The sequence below is a fragment of the Pelecanus crispus genome, chromosome 3 (assembly GCF_030463565.1).
Source record: "Pelecanus crispus isolate bPelCri1 chromosome 3, bPelCri1.pri, whole genome shotgun sequence".
In the NCBI taxonomy this organism is placed as follows: domain Eukaryota; kingdom Metazoa; phylum Chordata; class Aves; order Pelecaniformes; family Pelecanidae; genus Pelecanus; species Pelecanus crispus.
In genome coordinates this window covers 12659166-12670793 of record NC_134645.1, presented here as the reverse complement: position 1 = coordinate 12670793, position 11628 = coordinate 12659166, and the positions used below count along the sequence as shown (strand labels likewise).

The 11628-nt window shown below is 47.4% G+C and overlaps 1 protein-coding gene across 1 annotated transcript in view; it reads left to right on the top strand.

Annotated features, from left to right (window-relative positions):
- The first annotated feature begins 4077 nt into the window (after positions 1 to 4077).
- The window catches only part of SHLD1 (shieldin complex subunit 1), a 47139-nt gene continuing 39588 nt past the window's right edge, over positions 4078 to 11628 (top strand). Inside the window, exons 1-4 of the mRNA XM_075707678.1 lie at positions 4078 to 4118; positions 4974 to 5094; positions 5213 to 5327; positions 8446 to 8615. Coding sequence (XP_075563793.1) covers positions 5233 to 5327; positions 8446 to 8615 — 265 coding nt within the window. The 5' untranslated portion in view covers positions 4078 to 4118; positions 4974 to 5094; positions 5213 to 5232. The remainder of the gene's footprint in view (positions 4119 to 4973; positions 5095 to 5212; positions 5328 to 8445; positions 8616 to 11628) is intronic.

Here is an 11628-nt window from a genome sequence, read left to right as displayed (position 1 = left end):
TTTTTGGATGCCTGGCTGACCCACTTTTTGTAATGCAGATGACTGCTTGCTGTTCATAACCGTCTTGAAGGGAAGTGCAGTTACTGGATTACAGTTTATGGGGTTGGGGTAACTTGGTAGATGCCTGTGATGACAGGTAGATGACTATGCATGAGAAAGACAAGTAGGATAGCTTATATGTTGACATCAGTGTCAACATTATTCAGGAACCTGAATCAGCAGTAAGTGCTCTGTGATAGTTCAGTCCAAAGTCTGCAAGGCATGAGCTGCTCAGTTATCACTGGGGATAATGAAGACAGGGAGGGGTATTTCAGTTTAAGTGGAACTGAACCTTTAGAGGGAGGTTTGCTGTTTTGAATGATTGCCTTTGATGTGGCAAAACATGAAACACACAATGATGTTTTATGCAGTCCTGGAAACTTAACTGTGGCACATCTGTTGGGACTGGTAATACCCTTCATCTGATCAGCTAACATAGCTGGATAAATTAATGAGTTTTAGGACAACCAAACCTTTTATTTTGGGGTTGCACAGGTATGGTTTGGTTTTTTCCCCAGGTAAGCAAGTATATTCCCCCATGTATGTTAACTAAGGTCTGGCCTTGGTAGCAATCAGATGGATAATACGCCTAGACCTGGGAGCTTGGAGATGGTCCTTGTGTGTCTGCTGTCGTAATGAAGCTTTGACGTCCGTCTCCTGCCTCTGCAGGTGAGCTGCACCTTCCATGCTATACTATGGTGTGCACACAAAGGACAGATATATGGGTGAAGGGAGGATGATTGTGAGAAAACTTACTTGAGAATGCCAGCTGTTTCACCTTTTACGGGGAGGTGGGGTAGTGGAAAAGAGCTCTTCTTCCAGCCTTCCTCTGCTCTTTGCTGCAGTACCTCTGCTCTTCTGCAGTACCACCAGCAAGCCTTACTGGTTTGGAAGGAGTGATGAGTTGCCAGTTGCTATTTCTCATCTCATGGGTTCAAAGAGCTGTTTCTCAGATTGGCTTGCCTGAAGCCTGAAAACACTTGTTCCTGGGGTAACCACAGAGGCTTTTCCAGAGCAAAGGCCACTAAAGCACTGCCTGCAGGGCTTGAGGGGAACTTTAGAACAGGAATCCAGCACAGCCTGATCCTCCAGCCATTTTAGTAACAGTTTCTAGAGCTGGGAAGTAAAATGCATGCAAATAATAGATTTCAATACACTAGTATTCTTTCTTGCTTTCAGTTTTGAGAACAAGGAGCTAGTTAATTGTGAGGAAGTGAACTCAAAACACTTAAGTATGCAGACTACGAATTTCAGCTTAATCATTTCTATTAAACAACAGAACAATCTTTGTATAATTCAACAGTGAGAAAACCAACCTTGTTTGTGTCTCCTTAGCATCCCTTCTACCCTCAGCACTTCCTGCTGAATAGAAGCTATTCAGCTGTTAGTCTGTTTTCATGTACTAAATTCACTTCTAGCTGTTGTGAAAGAAGGAAGTGAGTAGACAGTGTTGCTCCCCTGTGGTGTGACAGTGGGAAAGGACTGAAAGGACATGAACTTGCTAGTTCTACTGTTTATGAAGCAGACTTTTTTTCTTCATGTTACGTATTAAGTTTTTAAGATGGTAAGTCGGCCGATACAAATTAGCTTCAATGACATGAAATTGTACAGCTTAAGACTCTGGCCCTGAGACTGTCAACACTGAAAACTGACATTGCAACAGAGCTGCAACAGTCAGAAAATATATTTCCTTTTCCCCATGTGTGAATCTCAGTAGTTTGATCTTTGGTAAATGTCAAATGTGGGGTTTAATTCTGCATTTCCTGGCTCGCGAGTACCTTCTGCTTTAACCAACTTCAGACATGGCTGCGGGTGCATGTGCTAACATTAACATGCTGATAAAAAGAAGGAGCATAGTACACACTTACAGACTTGCCCTAAATACTGTAGACAAATGTAATCTTTTTGCTGATAATGCAGTCCATAAGGAATAAAGGTAAAGACTGTAGACTACAATGGCCATGGACCAGGGGAGAGCACTGCTGTATTGGGAGGGCAAAGGTCCCTTTTGGTGAGGGAGAGGAGGGAAATGAAGGTAAGTTAAAGGATTTGGTTGTCCACCTAATATGACAAATAGAAACTGGTAAGCTGGAGATGTTTGTTAATAAGCACTATGGCTTCCTTCTCAGTTCTGTTTGCTGGAGCGCCTTGCTTTTCTGTGAGCCAGCAATACCTACCAAGTTCCCCACTGCCAGAGGGGAACTCTCTCAGGGCAGAGACTTGGGATGATCCAGAGGTGAAATCACAGAGATGGCTGGTTTCTGGATGCTGTAATATTGCATGTGCTCCCATAGCTAAATAAGGCAGATCCGCTGATGTTTTGCATTCCCCAGCTCAGCTCTAGCCCCAGTCCCTGCAAGGAAATGCGCTAGGATGCTGCCTTCCAGCTCATAAAAAAATGGTCCATCCCACTCCCCAGAGGGATGGTTAGTCCTTGGGGGCAGGCAGTGAATGACAAGAGGTAGCCTGGCACTAGAGCAGTGTCTGTGTTTAGTTACAGCCTAGGAGGTAGCTAGTCTTGCATCTCTACTTGCACGGTGACCCCAAAAGTGCAGGCTTGACTCGAGGGAGGCTGTAAGAGTAAGGCCGAGTCGCGGCTCCTGTGCCTGAAAAGCAGACTCAAAGGCTCTCCCTGTGGGAACCTTCCCCGGCTAGAGCCACCTCACCTGGGAGCAAAACAAAACTCTCTTGGCAACCACGGAACTTCAAGTTTATTTTCTTCCTTTTAACAATTTCCTCCTAAACACATCAGTTTGCCACCACTGCTTTGCAGTCCAAAGGCTCTTGGAAAAAACTACCAGCTCCTTCCCAGTCTCATAGGCGGTGTGTGTGCCAAGAAGTGCAGCCAGCTCTCCTCTGGCAACACTTCCCCCCGGCAGGCCGGCCGGCCGGCAGCTTTCCTCCCTGACTGCCTGCCCAGACAATAAAAAGGACTGCTCCCTGACCTCCACCGGCAGCAGTGTCCTGGGACGTCTGGCTGCACCATGCATGCTCTGGCAGGTGGAACTGCAGTATATTCTTTGCTGGGAAAGCGTGGGGCGTGTGGCTGGGGGCACTTGCTGCACCCCTGCTAGAGGGTCAGGATGTCTGTGTCGCTCCTCCGTGACTGCCGCTGGGGTCCTTGTCACTATGCCTGCTGTGGCCATCACAGTACGAGGCAATCATGCCATGTGCCAAAGTGATGTGTATGCCCCAAATTCAGGTGGTTTGTATCCTGTTTTCCAGCAGGGTTTGCAAAACTTCCATTGTGCTGCCTGTTAAACTTGGTGCCACGTGGGAGAGCCTAGGCACCCTTGGTTCGCAGCAGCAGACAACTGGCCTCCTCTTTCCTTACCTCTGTATGAATTACTGTAGATGAGCTCTGTGAGCCCTAGGGGAAAGACTCAGCCTACCCACCTACTGATGTCCCAAGTGAGAATTGTTTTTTTATTTTTTTCCTCTGGGCCCCACTATGTTGCTTCCACCCCACAGACCCAGCAGAGCCCTGCGCTCACCACTCCTCAGGGCTTTTCCAGGCTGCGCCTTGGCTCAGGGCTTGTACAGCAGCGGTGTAAAAACGACCACGTCCCGAGCAGGACGAGACAAAAGCCCGTGTACCAGGTGTGGGATGGCCCTGCTGGCAGCCCCGCTCCTGCCTCGCCTCACCCAGGTGAGGGGCGGTGGTACCCAAATCTCTCCCGTCTGAACGCAGAGAATGAAAACCCAGTTAAACGTGTTTTGAGGAAAACCTGACTGGACACAACTTTGATTTCCCTCCCCCCGCCCTGGTCTCCCCCATACGTATTTTGCTCCTCTTTTCTCTTTCTCCCCACGCAAAGCCCGCCCGCAGCCCCGCGGGTGCCCCGGCCCAGCTGTTCCCGCGGCTGCGGCTGCCGCCCGGCTCCCTGTCAGCGCCGGCTCCGCCGCCGTCCCGCCCCTCGCTGGGCCCGGGGCCCCTCCGGCCACGCCTGCCCGCAGCCAAGATGGCTCTGCCCGCTTCATCTCGCCTTGCGCGGAAATGGCGGGCGGCGGCGATGCGCGGCGGGGCCTGTCCGGGCTCGTCGTCTTCCACCCGGCAGCAGAGAGGAGGGGCTGTGGGGGTATGGCCCTGCACGGGGTAGCCCGGGCGTGCTTTCGGCTTTCCCCTTATTCCCCTCCGTGATGTTTTGCTGTCCGTGGGGTGCTGCAGCCTGCTTTTCTCCTCAGAAAGTGGCGGGGGGGCGGAGGCGGCAGCCATGTTGAGGTCGTGGGGGGTTCCGGCTTTGGGGGGGGCCTGGCTCGCAGCGGGCCTGTGTGGGGCTGCCCTGCGTTGCTCTCCTTTCCCTTTGCGGCCAAGGGAGTGGTTGTTGAAATAAGGCGCGTCTCTGCCTGCAGGAAAGGGGGAAAGAAACGAGACTGGGAGGAAGAGGACCCCATCTCCTGTGCCCCCCAAAACCAGCTGAGCAGGGCAGCTGGAAAGGCCAGCGCCTCGTGCACACCGATGTGCCCATCGCACGTCCCGCGGTGCGCTGTCGACCCGGCGTGTTTGTGCAGGACCGGCGGTGTGCGTTTTGTCTGGGAAATTCCCGGTAGCAGCGCAGTGCCGCTGGTTGAGGGTAGCCCGGAGGCAAAGCTGGTTTCCTCCAGAAAGTATGTTTGTCTGGCTGCTCGCTGAAAATCATGAGGTAATGGCAGAGGGTGAGAAACGTGATTTGGGTTTCATGGGCCTGTGGCTTGCTCTGCAGGCTGGGTTTCGTGGCCCTCTTAAAACTCATTTCCTGGTTGAGGTTTGATGCAGCACAGGCTATCAGTGTTGTTGTCAAGACACTGCTAGATAAACTTGTTGTGGAAATACCTGCTCCTTCACAAGAGGGAGGGAAGGATGCCAGCTGTAATTTGCTTCTCTGCTTTACAGGCTTTGAATAAACAGCCCATCTGGTAGCTTATTGTAAAGAAAATCTTGGTTTTCTTTCTAGAGCGTACCGACCCCTTTCCAGGAGGTCTCCATCACTGTCAAAAGATTCAAGGGCATCATTAGACCTGCTATTTCTGATTCCTAGAAAAAACCTTCCTCTGTGCCAGACCCAACAAACAGAGGTATATCTGATGACTGATTGTTGACATTGGCTGGCATATGTGCTTTGAAAGGTCACACCATCCGTCAGCCCGATCAGCTGATGCAAAGCATGTAACCAACCTGTTTGTTTGATTCCAGCGAGCTGGGATTGACAAACCATGAAGGAAGAAGGAGGGGATCCTGGCGTAGTGACAGACTGCTTGCTCCTGAACTCTGTCCAAGGGGACTGCTTCCACATCAGTGCTGTTCCCAGGTATGGCGCAGAGGTAATAGTGTGTCCTTTCCACATGCCTGAAGGTTCAAGGCTGAGCTGAGGTCTTGCTTATCCTCACAAACAAGTCTCTTCATCAGTTTTGGGAGTAGAACTGCTGTAGCCTTGACTTATGCTGCCTTATATGGTTAAACTGCACTCTGAAATTTTTGGAGGACTAGAGGGAGCTGATCCAAGGGAAATTTTTTTTTTTTTTTTAAAAAAAAAAGGTGATTTGTTTTATCTGAACCTGATCATCACATGGCTGCACATGTTACTAGCCCTGTCCTGGCAATATGAGGAAGGAGGCCGGCACAGGCAGCTGGCAGACAGCCAGGATCGCAGCAGCCCATATCAATGACAGCCTTAAGCTGCTGTGGTACCACACCAACAGCTCCTCATGCTATAATCTCCCACTTGCCCTTGGAGGGATAGGATTGTTTGGGGTTTTGGTGTGTTTGTCTTTTTCCAGACCAAAGACTGAAATAGGCAGTTTTGTTCTCTAAAATATTTGTGTGCTTAAAAATTAGCATAAATCATTAAAATATTTGAGGCAAGTTTCTCCTTCTCTGTGTTCCTTACACACAGGTCATCTGTGTTTTGGGACATGAAGAGTAATGGAGGAGAAGCTTCCCTCTGATGTGACTGTTGGGGGGCAGAGGATTATGTGCTTTGTTTTGTTAACCTTCCACTCTGTTTTTCCTGGAAACTTTCTATGAATGCACTGACCTTGCTTGTCCCTCCAAGGCAAGGCAGCTGGTCCCCTCCAGTATCACAGCCAACATCTCCACTCTGTTCATTAGCAGGTTAGTCAGCATTCTGCAAAGGTCAGAGGTGCATCTTAGCTATAAGTTTACTGAACACAGAAGCATCTAAGGAATGGTGTTTAGAAAAAAAATCTGCATGGGGGTATTTACTTCATTTTTCAGTACTGATCCATTCTAGGGATTTCTTTGGCTCCTGTGGCTGTAACATTCCTCACTGACAACACCCCTGAGATAAGAGTGTGTTGCCTTCTTCATTTGATAGAAGAGGAAATAAATGTGAGCCTGCAGGGTCCCAAGCTATTGCCTGACCACTGGATTTGGTTCCTCTGTCCTATCACTCTTTACCAAAATAGCAGAAGGATACAGCTGGTGAAGGGGGCAGCACAGATAGCCACAATCTGCTTTTTTAAATTGCATATAGGTAGACAAAACAGATGAAGGAAGAACCTTGCACAAAATCTCCTGGAGTCTCTGTAAGAGCTGGGAACTAAATTCACATTTCACGAGAAACACTGTTGTTCTGTCCATGTTTTTTCCATTAAGAGCTTCATCTGTTATTTGAGCGAGGGGAAAAACCCACATTGTCAGCTCACATTTACCCCACTCAGTCTCATCATCAGTACTTCATGGGTGTTTAAGTGAAGCTCCTGCCTGAAAGCCCTTCTGGCATAAGGCCTTGCAGTAAGGGCTGGGACAATTCCTGCTCTATTTGGTGTTGCTAGAGGTGTGAGGTGGAGTACAACAGTGCTCTGTTTAGAGCCTTTACTGTTAGTGGAGAGTCTCAGCTGCCTCACAAGGGGTTGCACAGGGTAGCCAAAGGCTAGTGGCTTAGGTATCAGGTGGAAACTGAGGGTGTTTGGGGCTCTTCTGCATCTTTCCTTGCAGGTGTCTTTCCTCGAGGTCTACAGAGAGCCCCTCTTATTGAATCAGTGCTAATCATGCTCTGGCCCAAGGGTTCCTGCTTGCTTCTCTCTATCATTCTGTGAGCTGCCCCACCAAGTTTTTGCCTTTTCACTCCTCTCCTGCCCCAGACACTTGGGTGGCTGTGCTTGGAGCTGCTGGACTGGAACATTTTAGTTTCATCCTCTCCAAAAGAGTTGCCCATTCACTGTGGCCCTTGGTGTGGAGCTGGACGGCACCAGCCCTGCCCTGCTCTCTACCCAGCTGTGTGCTCCTGCCCTCTGCAGTGGTGGACTGGTTCAGGGAGCTCAAGAGAAGTGTGTTGGGATGTGGGGATGTTTCAACTGCAACTTTCCAAAGTGCTGTGCACAGGGTATACAACACAAGCTGCCCTAGTGTCTCCATACCAGGAAATCCTTGCCATCCCTGTGAGATTGAGACTACCAAGTTTTAAGATGCTTTTTCCTTCTGCTAGTGAGCATGCTGAACCTCATGAACAGATGGGTTTAACTTGTGACTTCTAGAAGCATCAGTGAAAAGGGACCCTGTAGAACGTTTCCCTTTTAAATCACACACATAATACACCCTGAAGGGAATATACTCCATAGCTTCCTACTTCTGGGGCCTGAATCTGTACTTCTGGGAAGCCAGATTTGTTGTGGACTCCTAGTTATCCTACTGTCCTGGTTTCGGCTGGAATAGAGTTAGTTTTCTTCCTAGTAGCAGGCATAGTGCTGTGTTTTGGATTTAGTATGAGAAGAATGCTGAGAACACACTGATGTTTTAGTTGTTGCTAAGTCCTGCTTATGCTAGTCAAAGACTTTTCAGCTTCCCATGCTCTGCCAGGTGCACAAGAAACTGGGAGGGGGCGCAGCCAGAATAGTTGATCCAAACTGACCAAAGGGCTATTCCATACCATATGACGCCATGCTCCATGTATAAACTGGGGGGGGTTGGCCGGGGAGCAGCAATCGCTGCTCGGGAACTGTCTGGGTATCGGTCGGTGGGTGGTGAGCAATTGCATTGTGCCTCACTTGCTTTGTATATTATTATTATCATTATTGTATTGCTGTTATTATCATTACCACTTTATTTCAATTATTAAACTGTCCTTATCTCAACCCAGGAGTGTTTCTCACTCTTACTCCTCTGATTCTCTCCCCCATCCCACCGGGGCAGGGGGAGTGAGTGAGCGGCTGCGTGGTGCTTAGTTGCTGGCTGGGGCTAAACCACGACACATACTTAGGGGTGAGGGTTGTTGTCTATGGGTTTTGCTGCTGTTCTTCCTTTACATCTTTAAATTTGCTCTTACTTTCTTAAATGAAATATGAATATGCTAGAACAGCTTCTCTCAGCTCATAAAGCAGTACAAAAATGCCAGATCATTTGTGTTGACTTCTGTCTAGATTTTCATGCTCTAAAAACTCAGCTCAGTCACATTTGTTTCTCTGCAGTGGGACCATGGAAGGAAAAGAGACGTCACCAAGTCATCACTCAGAGGAGAGCAACGTATTGGACCTACCCTCTGTTTGTGACCTAGCAGAGCGCTTTCTGCCTCCATACAGCTCTGAAAACAGCGAGGAGCTTTTTCATTCTGTGGATACTTTTCCCTCTTTGCCAACAGGTAACAGCTTCTGCCTCTTCACATGCTCTTTCTTTAGCCAGTGTATTGTCTATTTAGGCAATGTGTCTTTTGACTGAGTAACAGCAGTCTGATACTGGTGCATCTGCCTTGTCTTAAAAACAGTTTACCAGAACTACAGTCTGTTCCAGCTTGACAGATGCAGCGTGAACTGTGGGTTGATGAGACACAGGAGAGGAGTTAGAGGATACTATCAGCTGCTAATGTTTTGACAACACTATTTCTTCATGTTTAGTGTGTGCTCAGAGGAAGAGAGTTACTTGAACTAACCCGCAGAGCAATTCTCCAGGCATCAGTAGGAAATACTGTCTCAAATTACCGTAGTAAGAAATGTTTTTAAACTTCTCCTTATGTTCTTCACGTGCTCATCATGTATCTTCCACTCATGAGCTCAGGATGTGGCCTCTGTAGCCCGAATGTTTGCTTGTGCTAATGACATGAGTGTGATGAGAACTGCTTCAGGTCAACTCTTGGAAGACAGCAGTTTCCTCACTTGAAGGAGGACTGATTCCTGCAGTAGTAGCATTTTAGGTCAGCCAGTACTCCAGATTCTCAGGAGTAATGGTGTATCTGAGAAGATCAAGGGATAGCTGGCACATTCTGATTACTACACCCCTCAGCTCAGTCACTCTGAATATATGGCAAGAAGTGTGAAATTGAAATGCACTGGCCCAGTGACACTTGCCATATATTCGTACTGGCTGGGCTGAAGGTTGTAGTAATTGTATTTAATACTGGGGGGAGGAATAAAATCTGATCAGCAAATAATTTGTGGAGATGGTTTGTCAAGGCAACTGAGCTGGTGAAATGTCACTGATGACATTTCTGGTTGCTTTGGAATCTTCAGTAGTATGAAAGCAGAGTTTGGCTCCTCTTCTTCCTCTGGCACTGTGTGGTTTACTTTGGCCTAGTTCCAAGAAGTTGGCTTGGAATTAGACCTGTGAGTTTTTTCAGTGGGAATTCCGCTATTTTGCATGCTAAACAGCTAAGCAGTGGGATCTACCAAACTAATCTAGCTCTGTTGATGTTGACATTGACTACTTGCCTGTGCAGTTGTCTTCATCTCTAATTGTGGGATATCCAGAACTGTAATGAAATCTGCAAACAGTAGATACCAATCCTTGCTTTGGTTTTCCTATGCAGACCAGGAAGTCACGTGTCTTATGTTACTAATGATGCAGATCTGCTCTAACCTCTACTTTAAACCATGATCCATATATCACATTCCATGATCCATACTGCATTAGAGGAATAGTGTATCTGGTTTGAGGTTTGACTTTATTTTTTGTGCGTAAGGGTGGTGACCACCACTACGAGGAATGTCCTGAGCCAGACTTTTCTGCTGTTATGGGAAGGGAGGATGGGGAAGTTCCTCTAACAGTGAGACAGGCTGGAAGGCATTTGTCTACTCAGATTTCGCAAGGCCTGTGTTGCAGGTATGCAGAAATTCTGGGAGCTGTGAGGCAGTTCCTGCAACGTTCATAGGGCTGCTTAGTTGCTCAAACACCATGTACTGTGGCTTGGGGCAAGTGGACTTGGTTGCTCTGTTGAATGGCATGCACAGAAGAACTGCATGACCACTCAGCATCTGGTCTGAGGCATAGCGGCAGTGACATACGCAGAAATGTAGATGGGCAGCTCTAAACCCAAATGACAGCATTGGGCAAGTTGTTTACGGTGCATGTGTGGAATACATAGCTGAAGGTCAGTACCAAGGCATGCTGAGAGGCCAGATCCTGCCTCCTTGCTGTCTCCAGCACCTCCTGGTGTCAGCAAGGATTCCAGGTGTGCTGAGGAGGACTATGAACCTTCAAAAATAGTCCATTTAGAACAAGTTGTGAGAGCTTGAGGGAAGTGAAGCAGAACCATTTCACTGGAGACTCACTGGCTCCAGGCAAATCAGTCAGTCTGGGCCACGGCACTGCTGCTGAAATTGTCGCTCACATCAAGAGGACACCTGATCACAAGATTATTCCAGTTTAAAAATAAAAGCCATCATGATTTTTGGACTGTTCTGGTTGCTTTCCGGGTTTTCAATCAACCAAGCATGTGTGTTAAACAAAGCAGAGATACCTAACCTCTTAACACAGCTCTTCGTTCTATAGGCGATTGTGATTTCTCTCAAAAAAATGCTACACATACCCAATGAATTTACATGCTTAGTTTTGCAGTGGGTTGTTATGTCTTTTATTAGCAACTGAGGAGTCATGCTAATGTTGGTGCCTGTGTTCTGACTTGTCTTTAAATGCTCTCTCCTGTTGACCATGTCCACTTGCCTCTCAAGAGTTGCTTAATCTCTTTTTGCAGAAGTGGGTGGTATTTACTGAAGAAGTCTGGCACGGTTTGTACTTTTTCTGAATGGGAATTGTGCACAAGTGCTGACATAGAAGCTGAAAATGAAAGGAGCAGGCTGTACTTGTCATGTCAGCAGCAACCTTTCAGGGCTGGTACTTAATGGGTGCTTGAAGGTTCAGTTCAGCCCAAAACTTGCTGTATTCATAAATTACTTGGTATAGAAATTATAGCTTGGCCGTCTCAGCTATGACTGTTACCAAAAGTAGCAGAATTTCTAAAATGGCTTTTTGTCTGGCCATGCTGAAGACAACCTGAAGACTAAAGACCTTTATATATATTCTCATTTAAGTAGTCTATGTTAAATTTGTAAATCCAAAACATGTGTGATATTTTAAATCACTTTCAGACTGAGCCAAAGCTGAGCTAAAAAGGACTTGTACTTGCACTCCTGGTTGCTTTGGTTAGATGCAGAAACTTCTGATAGTCTCCCTTTGCCAAAAAGTTACAGATTGCCCAAAGAATATCTTACTTTTTGGCTTGATGTGGAGATGAAGGGGGGAGTGCTGTACAAGGTGCTTTGTGCTGTTATGAAGAGTCTCCTTTGACTGCAGGAAGTTAACATATGCTCCTTCTTGCAAACCTTCTTCAGTTTGAACTGTGATCCCAAACACCATTGGAATTAATGGCGTGGTTTTTTTAG